This window comes from Stigmatopora argus, chromosome 19 (assembly GCF_051989625.1).
Source record: "Stigmatopora argus isolate UIUO_Sarg chromosome 19, RoL_Sarg_1.0, whole genome shotgun sequence".
NCBI classification, from domain to species: domain Eukaryota; kingdom Metazoa; phylum Chordata; class Actinopteri; order Syngnathiformes; family Syngnathidae; genus Stigmatopora; species Stigmatopora argus.
The window spans coordinates 4,625,156-4,647,463 of record NC_135405.1 but is presented as its reverse complement, the minus strand read 5'-3'; the positions used below and the strand labels follow the sequence as shown (position 1 = coordinate 4,647,463).

General features: G+C 38.5%; 2 protein-coding genes and 1 long non-coding RNA gene across 6 annotated transcripts in view; 2 read left to right on the top strand and 1 right to left on the bottom strand.

Annotated features, from left to right (window-relative positions):
- The first annotated feature begins 1,670 nt into the window (after positions 1-1,670).
- LOC144064896 (serine/threonine-protein kinase PDIK1L) lies at positions 1,671-14,052 on the top strand. Of its 4 annotated transcripts, XM_077587774.1 has the most exons (6): positions 1,671-1,816; positions 2,275-2,978; positions 4,000-4,225; positions 7,983-8,344; positions 13,264-13,310; positions 13,406-14,052. In XM_077587774.1, the coding sequence occupies exons 2-4, from the start codon at positions 2,286-2,288 to the stop codon at positions 8,207-8,209; spliced, it is 1,146 nt and encodes a 381-aa protein (XP_077443900.1). In that variant the 5' UTR covers positions 1,671-1,816; positions 2,275-2,285; the 3' UTR covers positions 8,210-8,344; positions 13,264-13,310; positions 13,406-14,052. The 4 variants fall into 4 exon arrangements, with proteins under 4 accessions (XP_077443900.1, XP_077443902.1, XP_077443899.1 ...); XM_077587776.1 differs by lacking the exon at positions 13,264-13,310; XM_077587773.1 differs by having other exon boundaries at positions 13,264-14,052.
- Positions 14,053-15,202: 1,150 nt separating this feature from the next.
- elp3 (elongator acetyltransferase complex subunit 3) overlaps positions 15,203-22,308 on the bottom strand; it is a 41,693-nt gene continuing 34,587 nt past the window's right edge. Inside the window, exons 10-15 of the mRNA XM_077587871.1 lie at positions 19,701-19,894; positions 19,305-19,395; positions 17,625-17,690; positions 17,333-17,560; positions 17,172-17,253; positions 15,203-17,025 (exon numbers count right to left, since the gene is read on the bottom strand). Of these exons, the coding sequence (XP_077443997.1) occupies positions 16,934-17,025; positions 17,172-17,253; positions 17,333-17,560; positions 17,625-17,690; positions 19,305-19,395; positions 19,701-19,894 (753 nt within the window). The 3' untranslated portion in view covers positions 15,203-16,933. The remainder of the gene's footprint in view (positions 17,026-17,171; positions 17,254-17,332; positions 17,561-17,624; positions 17,691-19,304; positions 19,396-19,700; positions 19,895-22,308) is intronic.
- The window catches only part of LOC144064955 (uncharacterized), a 26,664-nt gene continuing 23,291 nt past the window's right edge, over positions 18,936-22,308 (top strand). Inside the window, exons 1-2 of the long non-coding RNA XR_013296931.1 lie at positions 18,936-19,110; positions 19,197-19,258. This is a non-coding gene — a long non-coding RNA (uncharacterized LOC144064955). The remainder of the gene's footprint in view (positions 19,111-19,196; positions 19,259-22,308) is intronic.

Here is a 22,308-nt window from a genome sequence, read left to right as displayed (position 1 = left end):
TCCAACTGATGTGATTTACTGGCCAGTTCTACAATAGGACCTATTGGTTTGTAACTAAGGAAAAGTAGCATTTTCTTGTGTAAATGTATTGTCCCCCCTTCTCCCTCCAACCAAGAATTTCTCTTAAATCTCGTACTTGGCATCAGATTCATGAGGAACACTTCCTTTCTTACTCTAGGAAATATTAAATCTACAAATCATAGTTGTGTTGTATGTAGATGAATCAAAAAGTTAATATTACTATAAATAAAAGGGACATCAGGGGGCAACTTTCATGTTAAAATAATGACAGTCGTGGAATGTATTATGGCAGGGGAGGGTGTTTATTGATGTTCATTCTGTATTGGGTAGGGCTCAGGACAGACCTTTTCAGGATTAAACGGGAGGGTATTGACCTCAATCAAGGAAATAATTACTGTTGCCCTTCCCTTTGCTGGACTCTATAATTAGCCAACAAAGCTCCTATAGAAATTCAGAGATTCAAATGGCTAAGGAATCTATTTTCTTTCAGAAAAGCTTTTAAAGTCATAATGTTTTTTTTCTTTTTTTGCTTAAAGGAAATTCAATTCTGGCTTCTTGGTTTGTTTCCTCCACAAAATATCTCTCTAATAAATTCCCTAACTGGAGTGCACATTCTGTATATTACAGCCTTCATCTGCGTCTGTCAGTAGGTGACATATGATAATAGAACAAAGGGCATTTGCTTCCAGGATAAAAGCAAGTCAAGTGTGACTGAATTCATCCTGCCCAAGTAATAAAGACCATCCAAGATTAGCATCACTGATATAGGCAATGCATCACAAATGCACAAACACACACACACACACACACGTGTACACATGCACGTTGCACACTTTTATCCTCTCTCAATACATCAGCTTTTTATTCTTTCATTCATTCATTCATTAATTTGCGGAACCACTGACCCTCACATGGGTTGCATGGGGTACCGGATCCTATCCCATCTAATTACGAGCACTAGGCGGGGGAAACCCTTAATGAATTGGCCAAATAATCATAGTATAAAATAATGGGCATTGATATAATAATAATGATAATAATAATGATGATGATGATGATGATTGATGATGACGACGATGGTGACGACGATGATAATAATAATGATAATAATAATGATAATAATAATAATGATAACTAATAATAATAATAACAATAATAATAATAATAAATGGTTGTTTGTTTGTTTGTTTTCTTGTGCCCAGCGATCGACTGGCCACCGACCGATACAGGGTGTACCAGCCTCTGGTCCGAAATCATCTGGGATAGACTCCAGCACCCCCCACGACCCTAGTGAGGATAAAGCGGTTCAGAAAATGAGATGAGATCATAATAATAATAATAATAATAACAACAACAATTATAATAATAATAATAGTAATAATAATAATGATAATAATAGTAATAATAATAGTAATAATAATAATAATAATAAAATAATAATCATCATCATCATTATGGTACAATAGTAATAAACCTTTATGCAAACAAGGTAAGCGATAGATATATAAATGTAATGTTTTCTGTATTTTATTATTGGTAACAAACCTTCCACTAACTGTCCCCATTGTTATTGGTTTAAAACATTTAAAATCAGCCTACTGCTCTTAAATACCCAATCAAATCATCTTACTGAATTTGTGTGGGCCAATCAGGATCAGCGTAAATTCAAAGCGGGACTGTCCGAATGCGGAAGTTTGCGTGTTGTTTTGTTTCTGTACCGTGTCACGGAAATGTGCAATGAATCTGTTGACCTACTGCTGTAATCCGAGAAGGGCCGTTTGCAACTTTTTCCAAGGTAACTCTTGATCTGTGCAATTTGTTGGTAAATTCAGTTGCAAAGCGTAATTATATAGTGTCGCGTCTAAGTTGTTAATATGTTGAAAATACTTTCAATCTAGTGGCGTGTTATTAAACGCCATATGTTGTGTCCAAAGTAACTTGTTTGTTCGTTAGTCCTCCTCAGGATACAAAATTTTGTGTAACTATAACATACTTCCTCATTATTGGAGATTTGTAACAGTCTACTTCTCCTTATTAACAAAATGGGGTTGCGTTTCTGTACACGTGCTAAAATCCTATACTACTATCGTAATGATATACGGATATCTATGACATACCAGCGTTTCAATTTCTGATTTCTGTGTTTTTCAGAAATTTGCTCGTCGCAATTTTATGATTCATGAATGAAGTTAAACATCCATATATCATTTTAAATGTTTGCTGTTTTTAACTTCTCTCACCTTTGTGCAACAGGCGTTTGAGACATGGAGGAGCTTTACACTTTAGAAAAAGAGGTAGGACGAGGTAGCTATGGTGTGGTCTTTGAGGGGCGTAGTGCCAAAACAGGACAAAAAGTGGCTATCAAGCGTCTACCCTGCAAGGACCCAGAATGCATTGAGCTTTATTTGCAAGAACTGTGGGCCATGAGAACTCCAGCCAAGAACCATGACAATGTTATTGCACTGCATAGCTGCCTCTTGCAGACGGGCCGGAGGAGTTTAAAACCCTTAACAAAGGGGAAGCTGCCTTTAGATCTCGTCGAAAGTGTATTGAAAGGAAGTGTTAGTTTAGCAACAGGTTCACCATCTTCAACCCGAAGAAGGACTAACTCTGTGACCAGACTTCGAGACAGGACCAACATGCTCTCGTCAAAATCCCCATACTCAACAACTCCACAAAACCCTCCAAGTAAAGCCAGGAGGAGGCCGACCTTGAGCGTGGATGAGCATACTGAACCCATGCGGTGCTCGGTTCTGTGGCTTGTGATGGAGTACTGTGACGGGGGCGACTTGAATCAGTACCTACTTTCCCAGCCGCCGGACACCTATTGTAACCACAGTGTGGTGCAGCAGCTCAGCAGTGCCGTAGCCTTTTTGCATAACCTTGGAATAATCCATCGAGATCTAAAACCTGACAACGTACTTGTCAGTGTGACGCCAAAGGGGCCTATATTTAAGGTATGTCCAACATTTCTGTAATTGGGAAATTTTTTTTTCCTATTTAAGGTCTGTAAGCATTTTAAAAAACAGTCTGAAATGTTGCATTGTATGTTCTCATCTCATTTTCTGAACCACTTTATCCACACTAGGGTCGCGGGGGGTGCTGGAGCCTATCCCAGCTGACTTCAGGCCAGAGGCGGGGGACATCCTGAATTGGTGGCCAGCCAATCACAGGGCACAAGGAGACAAACAACCATTCATGCTCACTCTCATACCAAGGGGAAATTTAGAGTGTCCAATCAGCCTACCATGCATGTCTTTGGAATGTGGGAGGAAACCAGAGTACCTGGAGAAAACCCACACAGGCCGGGGGCGAACATGCAAACTCCAAACAGGTAGACCGACCTGGATTTGAACCCAGGTCTCCCACTGTGAGGCCGACACGGTATCCACTCAGCCGCCGGGCTGCCGCACTCTGTTCCTTTATAATTTGTGTAAACTGCCTATTTTCCTGGGGCCTGTTTTGATTGTATTTTCTTAAAGCCCCCGTATCATGTGCAAGGGTACATTACTAAATTTGATAGATGCGACTTGGCTGAGCTACCCATAGTCCTTTTCTTTGCAAAATAAACCAAAAATTGGAAAAATTAGCATAGGGTGTCTTTGTGCACTCCCTCCTCTTCCGTTTAGTTTCGTTACTATGGTGGCCAGAGTTTTTTTTCTCTGAGAAATTCAATCATTTTATCAGATGCTTCATGTTGTGCAGTAAATTGGGACATCACGAACACTGGTGATAAAAGCCAATATATTTTATCTGTCTGACCGTAGGATGAAATTAATAATTGGACACATTCTGCAAATGATTTTTAAATAAAATACCATTAGCCACCCACCCAACAAACAACAAAAGAACAAAGCCTGCTCTGTTTTCGCTATCCGTACTCTATTGATAGTGAAAGTCGACTATAAACATGTATATGATTTTTTCTGACTTAATTACATATTGCATGTATACATTATATTCATGTACAAACTCTAGGTTGCTGATTTTGGTCTGAGCAAGATGAGTGAGAGCTTGGTGGATGGAAGCCCTGTCAGAAAGCACTTCTCTTCCACCTGTGGCTCGGACTTTTACATGGCTCCGGAGGTTTGGGGTGGACTGAGCTACACATCTCAGGCAGATATATTCTCGCTTGGCGTGATGTTCTGGGCTGTCCTGGAGAGAATCACCTTCCTGGAGGAAGGAACCACACATGAGCAACTTGGTGAGTTGGCAAAAAATAGAAATGGATCTTCAATAAAATGTCTAGGAAGACACTATACATACAATTTGTAGTATTCTTAGGAGTTCAACCTCCGTCGACCCCATTTCAGGAGTACCCTTGTCCCATTCCCGGGGTATTTCCGGAGTTAATGCGATTCACACAAAATCAATATAAAATGTAAAAAAAATAAGTGTAGGACGATTTAAATCAAACTATTACTTTCGTGTTTTTACATTAATTGAAATTGTGTTTTTGCAAACTATTGAAAAAGTACAGCATAATGAAAAGAAGTATAAAAAGTGAACAAACATTTATTGGCAAATTCAAATTTCCACAACATTAACATAAGTTTTTCAGCTGGTTCCTTACCTGCACTTGCATGTGAAATGTTCAAATTTCGGTCCTTTTGAAGACGGCGTCAACATGAGATATTTCGTCGAATAAGAAGGAATAAAGTTCTGCGAGTGTCTGGACTTCTTAAAAGTTTCCTCCAAATTGCAATCCATTTTTTGCTTATTCCGAGGAGGCATATGGATAAGTACTGTGCACTCCTACTTGAACTTCCTTTAGAACAACCCTGGAAATGATAGGATTTGTTTCAAAACAAAAGACTGGTGATTTATTCAGCCTTAATAGTACTTCCCTTATGAAAAAAATGAAAATGTTAAAGCAATAGAGGTTACCTATGCATAGAATTCTGAATCGATTGCCACACTGAAGTCTCACAAGGCGAATAATTTGTCAGCACTTGTAACTCGGATGATTCACAATGCACGCATGTTACTGGATACTTCCGGTTTACAGTCCAAGATGGCGTAAGCCGTAGCGATGGTGGAAATTATATTTCTGAAATGAAATTTAAGTGACAATTATTTTGGATTTCCGGTGTTTAGGGAGGCTGTCCGGAGTCCGGGAGTTTGCGTTGCATTTCCGGGTAAACTCCGGAAATTCCAGAGTAGTTCGCAGCTCTGGAAATATATATTTACTATATAGTATATAATATTTTTTAATTGATTTTGTTTAAATGCGAAAAAAGCCCAATAACTAGAGGTTTTGATCTCATCAAAGGGAGAGAAATTTAAAAATGTGTTATTTTTGAGAAAAATATCAAGCTAATACTTCTGTGGGCCTCACAAAGTGATGTGATGGGCCAGATATGCCTCGCCCCGCCACTAGTTTGACACCCATGGTTTAGAGCAGGGGTCAAGAGCCTTTTTGAGAGAGCGAGCCATAAACAATTCATATTTTCAAATGGTATTCCTTGAGAGAGAACCATACTCAGAATTTAAAAGTCAAAATACATGAAAATAGGTGCATTTCCTTTTGGCATTTCACCACTTTTAAAGTCCAAAAAGTCACTGAATTCTTTTGTCAACATTGTTACGTTGTTGCTAATAAATTTGAGTAGGCAAGCAGAAGAGTGCAATGAAAAAATAATAATTATAATTAGCGCCGCTAGAGGTAGTGTCGGCGCCACAGTGACAATCCTATTGGTGCACCAGCGGTTTTCATATATTAGCTCAGAGACATATGCACCCATCAAAAGAGCCACATGTGGCTCCTGAGTCATAGGTTTCCTAACCTTGGTTTAGAGTATCCCGTTAAAAGGCCAGACTAAAAAAAACAGGGTGCTGCATAAAATAATCTTAGACTTATGAAACTGGAGCGTATGCTGACTTTGATTGCGAAAGAGGGAATCTCTATTTCCTGCTTACACTGCTTCACCATCCAGAGCCCTGAGTTGGAGGTCAAAAAGATTGTGTGCGAGTATGTGTGCATGCCTGCATGGGTGCTCTCACAGGCTGGTGATGCTGCACACTGAATCGAGTGTGACTCCATTAACTGAGACATATTAAACGTGTCAGAACCTATAAATTATCCGTTCGTCAAGCATGGCCGATGATTCCTTATTGCAAATAGCAGCGAAATGAAGAACAGCCGAGCATTTTGGAAACGTATTGAAGCAACACTTTCATTTATTCATTTTCCAAACTGTTTATCCTCACAAGGGTCAAGGGGGGTGCTGGAGCCTACTTTGGGCACGAGGCAAGGGACACCCTAAAGTAGTGTCCAGCCAATCCCACTTTTTCAGACCATGTTCTGACTGGTTGACAACCCCAAAACCAATAGAGATGTTACCTTGCTTAATGTGTTTTCCATGTGTTGTATGTGGCAGTGAGGAAGGGAATCAAGGATTCAACAAAGGTCCGCATGGATGATATTTCGAGGCTACATAGCTGGTATTTTTCAAACAAAGCTTTAAGAGACACTTAAGTTTGGAGGCATTGCAAAAAGAGCGTGGTGTTGGTCAATGCTGTAGTGAGGGTCATTGAAGATTGGCAGCCACTTTAAAAGCTGTTTGAGTAGGAGTGTAAGAAGAAAAAATTGAAGGGCGGGTAGATGCCTTTCAGCATATTGTTATAACTGAGGCATTTCTTTAGGCGTAGAACTACTAAACTCTGTTTATGTTCTGTTCTACATTGTTGTAATTGGGGTATGCTACATTTGCCTAATAATTCTGTCTATTCTGCCTAGATTCGCCAAGTGAATATCCTAAAACCTTTGAAACTGTGGTTGTGATCATTGAGAAAACTATCACACGTCTACCGTCAGGCCTCTGCATGATTGCACACTATCAGACATGATATTGTGCTGTTGCTGCTGTGTTTTGTGAAACTAAAGTGGACCTGTACTTACGAAATTAATTGGTTTCAGAACTTTTCTTACAACATTTTTGTTGAAAATGTCGTAACTAGAGCAGTACTTTATATGTAAATTCTTTAATTTGTTCCACAGTCCTCACAAAACCTGCAATAAACCCTTAAAAATTGATCAAAGTATCCCAAATTTGTAGGAAAGGTATGAAGACACACGAAAATGAGAGAAAATGATCATAAAATTATTTAAACAGCCATTAAAATGAATAAACATTCAAAATCTATTCATGTTGAAGCGCATGTGCACAAGTGTCAAGAAGCTAACAATAGGCAACAGAGGCAGAAAGCACACAACACATGAACACACCTATATATAAAATTAAGAATTCAAAACAACAATCCACTGAACTTTTAATCTTTTTCATTAACGTTTTATGATTTCTTTGGCATCTAGTTTTTCACCCATTTTATTTATCGCCACTGCTTCATACCTGTTTGGATTTAAGTTCCCCTCCGGCGGTGCTTGTTGACGGACGTTATGGGAAAAAGACAATTGCCTTTTACGACTTTTAATGATGTTTCTAAAATTCACAAGACTTGGATCTTGTTTTCTTATCTTGAGGCACTGATTTGCATCTCCAGAGGTTTCGTAACCTGAAAATTTCACATCTAAAAGCATTCGTAAGTAGAAATATGACTGTATTAGTTTTCAGCCAGCCTCACATCACAAATGTGAAACTGGACTTGTTGCCAGCCTACAACTTTCAACCCAAAAAAGCTTGCTGCCGGGATGAAAACTACATATAAAATACAATATTCTGCACTTCGCCCAATATTCCATAGACTGTTTTGATTTCCGTGGAAGGAAATGAAAACTATGGTAAATTCTACAATTGTGGATTCTTTGGGGAAATAACTAATATGAAAGATATTACATTTTGTATTCTTTCTGATTACTTAACATGGTTAGATGTAACTTTTCCTCAAGCCTGGAAGAACAACAATAAGAAAGATTCATTGTATAGTTCTATATGGACAGGAAGCGCTAACCTGAAGAAAATCTGATGGCAGTGTTTTTTTAACCTTTTTTTTTCTTGTAGGTGCTTATGTGTGTAAGGGTCGCTGGTTGATGCCACTGGGCGCAGCTCTCTGGGAGAATCCAGACCTCCAACTGTGCATTCCCGTAAAGTGGAATAAAATAGCCCCCCCAGGGCCGGCTGTGTGCAGCCTTCTTCTCGACATGCTCGCCGCAAACCCGGATTCCAGGCCAACAGCGGACCAGCTGGAGTCCAGAGTATGCCGTGCTGTGAAAGAGGACTCCCGCTGAGACAAAGTGCTCCTAATTGCCACAGCCACCACATGGGCGCATTGCCTGTGAAGCCACCTGACTGTGATGTTTTCTCAATGAGTAAATAATAGTGGAGAAAAGAGGAAAATGCAAGGATTCTTCAAAATATTCAAGGTGAATGTTTGTAATACAGACGCTCCCCTACTTACGAACATTCGAGTTGCGAACAACGGTACATACGAACATGTCTGCGAATATGGCATATGTCGAAAAATGTTCGGAAAGAGATGCTGTAAGTTCGTAAGTTAGATTTTGTATCGCGCGCCTTTTTCCGAGTAGTGCTTCTTTCCGCTGCTAATACCGACGCTTGGCGCCGTGAGAGGGAGGAGGAAGAAACACCTGTCAAATGAAGAAATTCGAGATGAAACTTATCGCACTCTTCGAGCAGCAAGACCCAAATATTGAACGTTGCACAAAGGTTGCAAATCAATTGAATGATGCCATACAGCGCTACCTCATCATTTATGATGAAAAAAAGAAAACTGTGCAATCGTCGTTAGATCGCTTCTTTCGGCCAGTGTCTAGTAAATCCTCCAAAGAAGATACTCATCGACCCTCAACTTCTTCCTACATTGAAGTTACGGAGGAGGAAGTCACTTTTGAAACCCATTCCAGCGACAACGAAGACCCTCTCATGATATAAAATCTTCCTCCTCCTCCTCCTCCTCCATCATCTCCTTAAGCATCGAGTACATCTTCCAAAAGTAACTTAAACTTCATTTTATTTATCTTATTACGTACATGTACATACTGTCTGTTACTTATACAAGCCTTAAACTTACTTATATAAACCTTCAATATACTTATACAGACGCTCCCCTACTTACGAACAATCAACTTACGAACAACGGTACATACGAACATGTCTGCAAATTGCGTTTAAGTCCAAAAATGTTCGCAAGTCCAATTTTGTATTTCGCGCCTTTTTCGGAGTAGTACTTCTTTCCGCCGCTAATACCGACGCCTGGCGCTGTGAGAGCTCAGCTCACCCAGCATCTACCTTCTTCTTCGTTGCAATGCGAAAGTGCGTGAATGTATCTCCAGTGTGCAAAGAACCTTTTTCATTTGTATCATTAAATATCTCATGCATCCAATATTGAATATGGTTGGTAAAAAGCTAAAGGCTTCTATTGAGGGAGTTGCAAGGAAGAGGCAAGCCATTTCATTTGAAACGAGTGGCAATAATAACGAAGCTTGATGCGCGTGAGAGTGGTGAGCGTTTCACGGGCATTGAATCGTTCGACCGTCAGTACCATTTATAAACAGAAAGATCGAGCAGCAGGACCCAAATATTGAACGTTGCACAAAGTTTGCAAATCAATTGAATGATGCCATACAGTGCTACCGCATCATTTATGATGAAAAAAAGAAGAAAACTGTGCAATCGTCATTAGGTCGCTTCTTTTGGCCAGTTTCTAATACATAAATCTCTCTCTCTCTCTCTCTCTCTCTACAGTACTGTACATATTCTCTCCATTTTATTAAATGTTTTTTTTTTTCAGTACAAACCAATGCGTGTTACTTATACAAGCCTTAAACATACAAATGCACTTATATAAACCTTCAATATACTTATATCGGCCTTAAACATAAATTATAATACAAAATATAGCACTGAATCAACTTACAAACAAATTCAACTTATGAACAATCGCTCGGAACCAATTAGTATAGTAAGGCTTTTTTTCCTAAAAAAACGACATAGTAATAAAAAAAAGTAGAATGGTAATGCTTTATTTAGCAAGCCATCCATCTTGTGTAGCACTTATCTCAGCTGACTTTGGGTAAACCTAAATCGATCGCCAGGCAATCGTTAGGGTGGTTATAAAGATGGAAGATATCAACATAGGACACTGTGCTAAATTAGATGAATATTTTCATTGTGTTAGTATGGCTTTCCCCCCCTAAAAAAACGACATAGTATAGCATGGCTTTTTTTCTTGAAAAACGACATAGTAGAGGAAGGCATTTTCCCTAAAAAACGACATAGTATAGTATGGCTTTCCCCCCTAAAAAACGACATAGTATTTAAACATAAATTATAATACAAAATATAGCACTGAATCAACTTGAACGTTGCACAAAGTTTGCAAATCAATTGAATGATGCCATACAGTGCTACCGCATCATTTATGATGAAAAAAAGAAGAAAACTGTGCAATCGTCATTAGGTCGCTTCTTTTGGCCTCAGTGACTTCTGAAATGAAGCTTTTTTCCTTTAAAAAACGACATAGTATAGTATGGCTTTTTTTCTTAAAAAACGACATAGTATAGTAAGGCTTTTTTTCTTAAAAAACGACATAGTATAGTATGGCTTTTCCCCCCTAAAAAACGACATAGTATAGCATGGCTTTTTTTCTTGAAAAACGACATAGTAGAGGAAGGCTTTTTCCCTAAAAAACGACATAGTATAGTATGGCTTTCCCCCCTAAAAAACGACATAGTATAGTATGGCTTTTTTCCTTTAAAAAACGACATAGTATAGTAAGGCTTTTTTTCCTAAAAAACGACATAGTATACATGGCTTTTTTTCTTGAAAAACGACATAGTAGAGGAAGCCTTTTTTTCTTAAAAAACGATATTGTATAGTAAGGCTTCTTTTCTTAAAAAACGACATAGTATAGTAAGGCTTTTTTTCTTTAAAAAATGACATAGCAAGTAAGGCTAAGAGAGTCGGAGAATAAATCTGACTTCTGATTCTTCACCTTCTAGTTGTTGCTGTGGTCCACTGGCAAAATCATTGGGTCAGAACATGAGGTGGGAATCAGGAGTGAGTTCAATTCCACTCGTTGCAATTCTCAAATTGTTTATTGAGGTAATGAAAAGGATAAATACAACTTCCAACTTTACTGTGGTGCAGTGGCAAAGACAATGGGTCAGAACTTCAGGTGGACTCCAGTTCAAATCAGAAGTGAGTTTGATTCCACTCTTTGCAATTCTCAAATTGTTTATTGAGGTAATGAAAAGGATAGATATAACTTCCAATCACATCATTTCAGAAGACACTGTGGTCCAGTGGCAAGAACAATGTGTTCAAATTGAAGTTGGACACAAGTTCAAATCTGGAGTCAGTTCAAGTCCACTCTTTGCAAATCTCAAATTGTTTATTGAGGTGATGAAAATGATAAATATAACTTCCAATCATCTCATTTCAGAAGTCACTGTGGTCCAGTGGCAAAGACAATGGGTCAGACAGACCTCAAGTTAGTGGATTTGACCCCCATGTGGGAAATGGGGTTCGAATCCCGCTCTCGTTTGACTAATCACTACACTAGTAGTTCAGTAAATGGGTAATCCTTTTTTCATTCAAATAAAGACTTAGTCATTTTTTTCAGCAAAACAATATTTCCGGTCAGCCTTCGGCTGACCGGAAGACAGTTGGGAGGGGGGATCCCTGGTGGTGTTCGACAGTCGGCCTGCGGCCGACTGCCGACACCATACAGTCGTTGACTGGCGACACTGGGACGTGAACCCTCGACACCCACGTCGCAGGCAGGTGACTTACCCACTACACCACGAGGCGGCCCGCCTATATATGATTGGAAGTTATATTTGTCCTTTTCATTACCTAAATAAACAATTTGAGAATTGCAAAGAGAGGAATTGAACTCATTCCTGATTTGAACTTGAGTCCACCTGAAGTTCTGTCCCATTGTCTTTGCCACTGGACCACAGTGACTTCTGAAATGATGTGATTGGAAGTTATATCTATCCTTTTCATTACCTCAATAAACAATTTGAGAATTGCAAAGAGTGGAATTGAACTCATTCCTGATTTGAACTTGAGTCCACCTGAAGTTCTGACCCATTGTCTTTGCCACCGGACCACAGTGACTTCTGAAATGATGTGATTGGAAGTTATATCTATCCTTTTCATTACCTCAATAAACAATTTGAGAATTGCAAAGAGTGGAATTGAACTCATTCCTGATTTGAACTTGAGTCCACCTGAAGTTCTGACCCATTGTCTTTGCCACTGGACCACAGTGACTTCTGAAATAATGTGATTGGAAGTTATATCTATCCTTTTCATTACCTCAATAAACAATTTGAGAATTGCAAAGAATGGAATTGAACTCATTCCTAATTTGAAGTCGAGTCCACCTGAAGTTCTGACCCATTGTCTTTGCCACTGGACCACAGTGACTTCTGAAATGATGTGATTGGAAGTTATATCTATCCTTTTCATTACCTCAATAAACAATTTGAGAATTGCAACGAGTGGAATTGAACTCATTCCTGATTTGAACTTGAGTCCACCTGAAGTTCTGACCCATTGTCTTTGCCACTGGACCACAGTGACTTCTGAAATGATGTGATTGGAAGTTATATCTATCCTTTTCATTACCTCAATAAACAATTTGAGAATTGCAACGAGTGGAATTGAACTCATTCCTGATTTGAACTTGAGTCCACCTGAAGTTCTGACCCATTGTCTTTGCCACTGGACCACAGTGACTTCTGAAATGATGTGATTGGAAGTTATATCTATCCTTTTCATTACCTCAATAAACAATTTGAGAATTGCAAAGAGTGGAATTGAACTTGAGTCCACCTGAAGTTCTGACCCATTGTCTTTGCCACTGGACCACAGTGACTTCTGAAAGTTTCAGTTTCTAATACATAAATCTCTCTCTCTCTACAGTACTGTACATATTCTCTCCATTTTATTAATTTTTCTTTTTTTCAGTACAAACCAATGCGTGTTACTTATACAAGCCTTAAACATACAAATGCACTTATATAAACCTTCAATATACTTATATCAGCCTTAAACATAAATTATAATACAAAATATAGCACTGAATCAACTTACAAACAAATTCAACTTATGAACAATCGCTCGGAACCAATTGCGTTCGTAAGTAGGGGAGCGTCTGTATAGGCCTTAAACATAAATTATAATACAAAATATAGCACTGAAGCAACTTACAAACAAATTAACCTTACAAACAATCGCTCGGAACGTAACTTGTTCGTAAGTAGGGGAGCGTCTGTACATGTCATTACACCACAGCGTTTTTTTTTGTCAGGCGCAGATCCATGTATGAAAAGATGAAAGACCTACACATTACCAACGGTCAGTGTTTATTGACAGTCACTGCACTTTAATTTATTTAAAAAAACTCATTAGGAGTTATTGATTTGTTTCTAAAATTATTTAACCATTTTTAGGTTTAAGGCGGCAGTATTGCCTATCCATCCATTTTCCATACGACTTGTACTGAAATACATGCATGGTTTTTGATTGGAGGAACATTCAGGAAACAAGAAAGCGGTGCACCACCACACAGATTATTGTGTCGAGGTAAGATCAGAATGTAGGAAGACACAAATTGTACATTAGATAAATTTATAGAAGCAATGTTGTAGAAAGTTAACTCAAATAGAGCACACTATGTTTCATGGACTTGGGATCCCGACTGAGCTGTTGCCTTTACATCCATTAACATGTACAAGATTTAAGTACACACAGCTCTTTTGAGATTCCCTCGAGTTAGATTCGATGAAAAGCCGCTGGCCCTTCATTAAAAGGAGCATGTTGGAGGCAGAAGACGTTTCACATTGTAAACAAACAACTATAATGAAACCACAGCGCTTACTACTCTTAGTTTATGTAAACAGATTGTGATGTTGATTGGTTTGCTTATTTTTTTCTGTTGACAAATGTCATTAAATTGCCCTAATGTAACACCTAAGTGTTGTGTGACTGCACATAGTATTTTGAACACTCTCAAACTGGGATTTTAGATGTGAAGGCAGAGAATTATTTGTTGAAAATCTTTAAGGCAATTTGAAAAGACAAAAATACGTCTGCAATTTGTAGAAAATTGCTATCTATTACTATTGGCTTTTGAAGATTATAAAAATAATATTGAAATGTAAGTGTGCCAAGTTTTTATACTGTCTGTCAATGACAAATAAAATTTATATTTTGCTGTATTTAATGACACAAAAATATTGGATATTATATGGGTTTTGTTCCACTTTAATATCAAATATAAACACTGTTTCACATGTATTCTTTTTAATTCAAGACAATAAAAATAATGGTATTCATTTTTTTCTTTTAGTATATGCAAATAGCCTATGAAGTCTGCTGTCATATAAAGAAGCCAATGAATGGGTTTTTTCCCCAAAGTCTGTGTATTCGACCAAACACACCTGATTGTTATGGTACATTGGAATGTTTGAGTTCAAGTCCAATCTTTTAGAACCAATAAATTAGATGAATAGTTGTTAAATATTTGGCCCTTGCCAGCAACCCCGAAACACCAACGCAAACAGAATTGGGTTGAATTTAATTTTGAATTCAATTTCAATTCAAGCAGCCCGGTGGGGCGAGTGGTTAGCGCTCACAGCTCTGGGGTCTTGGGTTCAAGTCCAGGTCTTGCCCATCTGTGTGGGTTTCCTCTGGGTACTCCGGTTTCCTTCCACATTTCAAAAACATGCATGGTAGGCTGATTGGACACTCTAAATTGCCCATAGGTATGAGTTTGAGCGTGAATGGTTAGACACTAAATTTCCCCTAGGTATGGGTGTGAGAGTGCATGGTTGTCCGTCTCCTTGTGCCCTGCGATTGGCTGGCCACCGATTCAGTTTGTCCCCTGCCTCTGGCCCGAAGTTAGCTGGGATAGGCTCCAGCACCCCCCGCGACCCTAGTGAGGATAAAGCGGTTCAGAAAATGAGATGGGATTTCAATTCAGTTGTGCTTAATTATCACACACATATATATATATATATATATATATATATATATATATATATATATGTATATATGTATATATATGTGTATATGTGTATATATATGTATATATATGTGTGTATATATATATGTATATATATGTGTATATATATATGTATATATATGTGTGTATATATATATGTATATATATATGTGTGTATATATATGTATATATATGTATGTATATATGTGTATATATATGTATATATAATATATATATATATATATATATATATGTATAGTATACATATACACATAAATTATTATATAAATATTTTTTTTTTATTCTTACACTCCTATAATTTACCATTACTTAGTGACCATGTGTAGGGGTACTTTTCAGAGAGTACTTCTGCAAGTGTTGAAGAGAAGATCAAATTGAAGTGCTGTCTCCGTTCAAGAAAAACAAAGATTCAGCAGACAAGTGGGAGGGAAAGTCCCTTGCCATTTCACAGCTGGGAAGCAGCGAGTGATTGTAAAGAGAAAGTGTGAATGGGGCCGAAACCTCAATGCGTCAGGACTACAACACCAGTCACGACACAAGCACCGCATGCAGGAAATTGCCCACAGCCGATTTAGTCAGCCGCACGTCTCCCTACCATCACTACAAGCCTCCCTCATGCGGGGCCAGGCACGAGAGAATTAGTGCTTTATTGCTCTTATGACAAAATCCAAGAAATGTGGCTCTGCGCAGCAGTCAGTCAATTCACAATAGACAGAAAACGGATGGAGTTGTAATTGCGCAGGCTGTGTCAAATGAGCCACTAAAACACTGTTATGGGGCAATCATTGACAGTGTCCTGCAGGGGCTGGCATTCTCATCACTGGAGGTGAATGACCTTTTTGAGTTGTTTTCATTTTCATACCTAGTGACGTCTGCAAACTTTACCATATTTGGCTCTTTACTTGATTACATTCTTTTAACTACCAAATCATTCATATATTACATCCATTAAATTGGATTAAAGGAATGAATAGAACCAAATAATTTGACCTAAATACTCGCAAGTGAATCAAAATGGTGTAATTACATAACAGAAGGGGAGGATATGCTTTGTTTGGGATATATTAATAAGATGGCTCATAATTAGCTGTTTACTGCGAAGTCTAACCTGGGTTCTTAGTTTGGTAAACTAAAAACATTTCTTTAATTATGTGTCTGTATTATTCACTTCAACTCAGCTGCCAGTTGAAGGCACAACGATTTGAGAAAGATTTTCTTAGTCAAAGATGTCACAGGTTCAATTTACATTACAGTTACAAATGCTGTATTCTGTCTACGATTTCAGACTTTCAAATAGCAGGAAAGCCCTCCCCTTTCAAGATGACAAAAATCTAAGGGAAAGTCTAGCCCGAAATAAAACTAAAATGAGGAACTCAAAGACACCATTATAATCTTTTTTCTTTGGCTGGATTATTTTGTGCATTCAGGGCACAAGAAGACTGACAACTACAGTAATCCCTCAAATATCGCGGTTAATGTAGACCAGACATGGCCATGTGAGCATGATAACGATTAAGGGTGTTGAAAATGACTGAATTTCAATTGATCAAACCATCAATTAATAGCACAGAAATGGCAACAAAGTTCCCAGCCAGAGGACTTTGTTTTGGTCCTAGTCTTTCAGCTAAAAAATAATTTAAATCATTTAAGTCGTGTTTCAGCCAAAGATTTTCAGTCACTGATGTTTTGTTGAATTGTATCAATTTTAATTGTGTTTTAAGTGTATGTCTGTGCATTTCATAAATCCTATTTATGCTGACAGATACCAAACTCATAATAAGTGACTTGCTATATGCAGTTTACATCCAGCCACAGTGTCATTCAAATAATGCTGGGACTTTTCTGGAACCAAAATTTACAAGAGAGTTTGAAATGAAATAAAGCTCAAATCTGTGGAAAATTTCCTCCAAAGTCCCCAAATATGCTAATTTATGCCATTGAAGAATTTCCAGGTTCAGTTCATTTGATGTCCATGTAAATGTTTAACCATGTAAGGTCCTTCCAACTCATATCCCATCTTCCTGTAGTAGTTCCTTGTTCCTACACCTGAAACCACAAAAAAATGGTAGCGGTAGTTGCCATTAGTAAAACTCTGCGAGTTATTGAAGGCACTCTAGGAGTCATATATAGATTTCTCTTTTTGTCAACAGTAAATAGATCAAAAGATTTCATTCCATCTCATTAATTCTCACCCGAGATGACTGCCAATTTGCAGGAGCCGTGTTCTTCACCAGCAATTCTTTCTGCTTCTTCCATTAACATCATCCCAAATCCCTAATGAAGCAAGGAGAACAACACTAGTTATAAATATTTGCCCCTTTAACCAGATCACATCTGTTTTTGCATAGTCTACCTGATGTTGGAACTTGCTGGGGTCCCGGCTGCTGACGGGCACCACGCTGCCGTACACGTGCAGCTCACGGACAATGGAAACGCTCCCTTTCAACTCTGGGCGAAATGACTGCGGAGAGCAGCGGCGTAAGCGCAGAAGTCCAATCAGGATGTCTTGCTCAGGGTCCTCGTAGGAGAGGAAGGTCTCCCAGCTACCGTTGGCCACGTAGTCCCTCCGTATTAGCTCCACCTCAAAATACGGCGTAACTTTGTGTTACTCTAATTTGGATCATCTCCAGGATGATTTGATCTACCTGATAGGGTCGAACTTTATGGTGGATCTCCTGAATGCCCACTTCTCTAGTTCTCACATCTCGACACTGCACACAAGGAAAGATTTCCTTTTAGTGAGTATTGTAGCTTCCACTCGGTAGTGTTCATGACTAATGGTACAGACGCTCCCCTACTTACGAACATTCAACTTACGAACAACGGTACATACGAACATGTCTGCAAATTGCGTTTAAGTCCAAAAATGTTCGCAAGTCCAATTTTGTATTTCGCGTCTTTTTCGGAGTAGTACTTCTTTCCGCCGCTAATACCGACGCCTGGCGCTGTGAGAGCTCAGCTCACCCAGCATCTACCTTCTTCGTTGCAATGCGGAAGTGCGTGAATGTATCTCCAGTGTGCAAAGAACCTTTTTCATTTGTATCATTAAATATCTCATGCATCCAATATTGAATATGGTTGGTAAAAAGCTAAAGGCTTCTATTGAGGGAGTTGCAAGGAAGAGGCAAGCCATTTCATTTGAAACGAGTGGCAATAATAACGAAGCTTGATGCGCGTCAGAAAGTGGTGAGCGTTGCACATTCACTACCATTTATAAACAGAAAGATCGAGCAGCAGGACCCAAATATTGAACGTTGCACAAAGTTTGCAAATCAATTGAATGATGCCATACAGTGCTACTGCATCATTTATGATGAAAAAAAGAAGAAAACTGTGCAATCGTCATTAGGTCGTTTCTTTTGGCCAGTTTCTAATACATAAATCTATCTCTCTCTCTACAGTACTGTACATATTCTCTCCATTTTATTAAATGTTTTTTTTTTCAGTACAAACCAATGCGTGTTACTTATACAAGCCTTAAACATACAAATGCACTTATATAAACCTTCAATATACTTATATAGGCCTTAAACATAAATTATAATACAAAATATAGCACTAAATCAACTTACAAACAAATTCAACTTATGAACAATCGCTCGGAACCAATTGCGTTCGTAAGTTGAGGAGTGTCTGTACATGCATACAGTAATCCCTCGCCATTTTGCGGTTCAATTTACGCGGCTTAAGTACATCGCAGATTTTTTTTGCTGGGGAATTTTTTTTGTATTTTTTTAATTGAATTTAGTTTATTTTTAAGTTCATAAAAATGTGAAAATCCACGCTGAAACTTGCAAGCGGAAGCAACTCCCCTGTGTTCCGCTTGCTACTAGGACTCAGCACGGAAGAAAACAAACATGTATTTATTTACTTTTTAATTAGGGGTGACCCCACTTCGCAATTTTTCGATTATGTCTGGTCCACATTAACCGCGATATTCGAGGGATTACTGTATTTGCAAATGAATAACAATGATAGTTAGAAATAAGTTGCTGAATCAGTTACAAGGAAAAGCCATGCAATTCATGTTTGTGCCATGGTAAACTAAAATGAGAAAAAGTTTGTTGATGAATGTTAGAGGTTGCCAGCAGGTGCTAAGGAGTCTGATGGTGCCGGGTTTATCAATTGGAGGTACTTCACTTCTATTCTATGCTCCGCTGGTTCTGATCTATTCTCGGCAGCTTTATAAATGTCTCCTTTTCTTATCCCTTGTGCAGCTCAGGCAAATCCTGTAGCTCGCATCAATCTACTCTATGATCTGAGGTCTTCGCTGATACCGGTGAGTGTTTTCCTATTTTAGTCTTAGTTTAATAGGGGCGTCTCACCTCAGTGCCCATGTCCTTCATCCTCGCAAGTGCCAACTCTCGGAGGTTTCCGTGCTCCACTCCCGAGCTCACTAATGGCATAGGGATGTCCCTAAAAGACAGAGACAAAGAAAACCATTTTTTGAGAATTGCGGTCCTACTGCGTAAGAAGTGTAATTAGGGCAACAGTCTTTGAAATGTATGTATATGTTTAAATAAAAGCTAAATTTGAGTTATAAAAATACTAGGAGCTCTTAGTATTATGTGTATGAATTCAAACAACCGCTACATATATATGCAATACTACTATACTTAGCAGTTTATCTATTATGATACATCAGGACAATTTATTGGTTTACAACTAAAGACTAAGCTAAAATCCTCGCAGAGGGATGCAGATAACTTCATGCACTATACCTCTGCACACGATAAACCCGTGTCCAGGGTGGCACCAGTGCCAGAATGCGAGCCACCAGGTCAACCAGGGTACTGGGTGTGTAGCTCTTGTAGCGACCTGTCTTCCATAACTCATATAGGCCTGTGCCCCGGATAACCAGAGTTGGGTACAGCTTTAACCCATCTGGCCTGAATGCTGGATTTTCAAAAAACTCCTGTCAAAAGACAAAATGAAAGCGGTTTTTCAATTCTTAGATTCTATAAAGCACATGTGTGAAAGTGGCGGCACGGGGGGCAAATCTGGCCATCCGCATCATTTTGTGTGGCCCGGGAAAGTAAATCATGAGTGCCGACTTTCTGTTTTAGGATCAAATTAAATTGAAGAGTATAGATGTATATTATATTTCCTGATTTTCCCCCTTTTAAATCAATAATAGTAATTTTTTAATCATTTTTTTCTGTGTTTTTAGTTCAAAAATCATTTTGTAAAATCTAAAAATATATTTTAAAAAAGCTAAAATTAACATAGTTTTAGATCTATAAAAAACTGAATATTTAGGGCTTTTAATCCAGTTCTTTTATTCCATTTATAAAAAAACGTGAAATCAAGTTGACGTTAAAGCGGCCTGCGAACCAGCTCGAGTCTGAGACCCCTGCCATAAAGGGTTTCAATAGCCCACAGAAAAGAAACTTTTACTTCTGTAGCGCTTTTTCCCCCAGACGAGCCTCACAAAGCGCTTAAACATGGGTGTTCACATTTGAGCACACATTCATATATCCATTGGGTTGCTGCTGCTGCCATACAAGGCACTGCCAGACCCACTAGAGGCAGTTGGGGTGAAGAGTCTTACCCAAGGACATAATGACATTGTACGCAAGTGGGAGCCAGATTCTAACCCTCGATCATTCACTTGAAGGGCAACCCACTCAGTCACATGTCCCACCATTACTACACAGTTATTTTATTTTAAGGAGAATCCTCAAAATCTATGTGAGTTGTCATTATACATTTATGCCGGTCTCATTAGTTGTTTCACCGACCAACTTTCTTTAACGGAACCATTTTTAAAATACCATAAAATGCATGACTACACACATTTTGTAATTGTAGCTATAGAAGAGCACAACAAACTTCACTGAAGAAAACTGTAAACCTCTCCTGTCCACTAACCGCAACGCAACATTGGGTTTTATTAATATAGCCATAAAATTGGCACCATTAATCCAGGATTTGCTGCATTGCCTCACATTGATCCATGGGTAAATAAAGATTTTTCAACCTGAAATCCTTGAACACATGAAGGAAGAAAATAATCAGACCAAGGACTATTTGAGCAGGCGTTTGACACAACTCATACATTTCTACTCAGACTGTCTTTATTTAGTGAAGCTATTACAGTAATACCTCGATATACGACTACCCCGACATACGAGCAATTTGAGATACGAGTAAAATTTCGAGCAAATATTTATCTTGAGATACGAGACAAATTTTGATATACGAGCATACAGCGGACGCGAGAGGCTGCTCATAAGAACATAGTGGGCACTGTGTTTCCCGTCGCAACTCCCCCGTGTAATGTCTCTGAGCACTGGGCGGAGCGTTGCATTTTTTCAGTGTTTTTTCCCTGTTAGTCAGTGCGAATGGCGGAGCTTGTTCGCTAATACGAGAGGAGTACTACTTCCCGGGCAAGTTGGCAAGTGGTCGTGCGTTATCCTATTGTGAGGAAATTTGTGTGCATCATTTTTGGAAGACAAAAGCAAACAACCCTCGATAGGTTGCATCTGAAAGTCAGGGTGGAGGCGGGGGAAATAGAGCCAACCCGGGAGAAGAAAAGTATCAAAATTTAAAACAAAATTAGAATTAAGTTTAGTGTAAAGTTAGATTAAACTTATTTTTGAGTGTGTCTGCATCGTAATCCAAGCTCATTTAAATTGGTTTATGTTATGTTACGAGCGCGTTGCCGTGCAAAGAGTCTCTCTTATTTTATTGTATAATTTCAGTAGTTATTGATCTGTGAGTCCTAATAATAAAGTTGAATATTCTTTGACAAGATTCTATCATTCAATGAGTGTTTAAAAATGTGTAATGGTGGGACGTTATTTACCTTTATCGATTAAGTTGAGTCAATTTATTTTAACTGAATAATTTAACTGCCCTGCCCGAAGTCAGCAGCTGGGATAGGCTCCAGCACCTCCCGCGACCCTAGTGAGGATAAAGCGGTTCAGAAAATGAATGAATGAATAATTTAACCCTTTAAAGCCAAAACCACTAAATAATTGACAGCAAATTAATATTATTTAAACTGTGAGCCCTCAGAAAAGGCTTAAAGACAAATAAAGAAACATTTTAACATGCTTAATTCTGTATCTTTGGTAAAGCTTTTGAGAACGGCAAAATTTGAATGCTAAATAGAAGTTCTATTTATTTACAAATAAAAGGGTGGACCAGCATCCGATAGCATTCAGCCATAGAGGTTCTACTGCAAAAAATGTTTCTAGCATTACTATAGTCGTCATAAATCTATGGGGGTGACCAAGTATATTAATTCTGATGTTTGCAAAAGTGTATAAATATTAGAATGGGGTGTATGTGAAAAATCTTGACTCAAACAGTATGAAACTCCAT

Bases quoted from the DNA above. Each gene is read 5' to 3' on its own strand.
- LOC144064896 (XM_077587776.1), top strand. From the start codon at position 2,286: ATGGAGGAGCTTTACACTTTAGAAAAAGAGGTAGGACGAGGTAGCTAT. The intron at 2,979-3,999 runs GTATGTCCAACA...TACAAACTCTAG, and splicing joins CAAAGGGGCCTATATTTAAG to GTTGCTGATTTTGGTCTGAG. The intron at 4,226-7,982 runs GTGAGTTGGCAA...TTTTTCTTGTAG, and splicing joins AACCACACATGAGCAACTTG to GTGCTTATGTGTGTAAGGGT.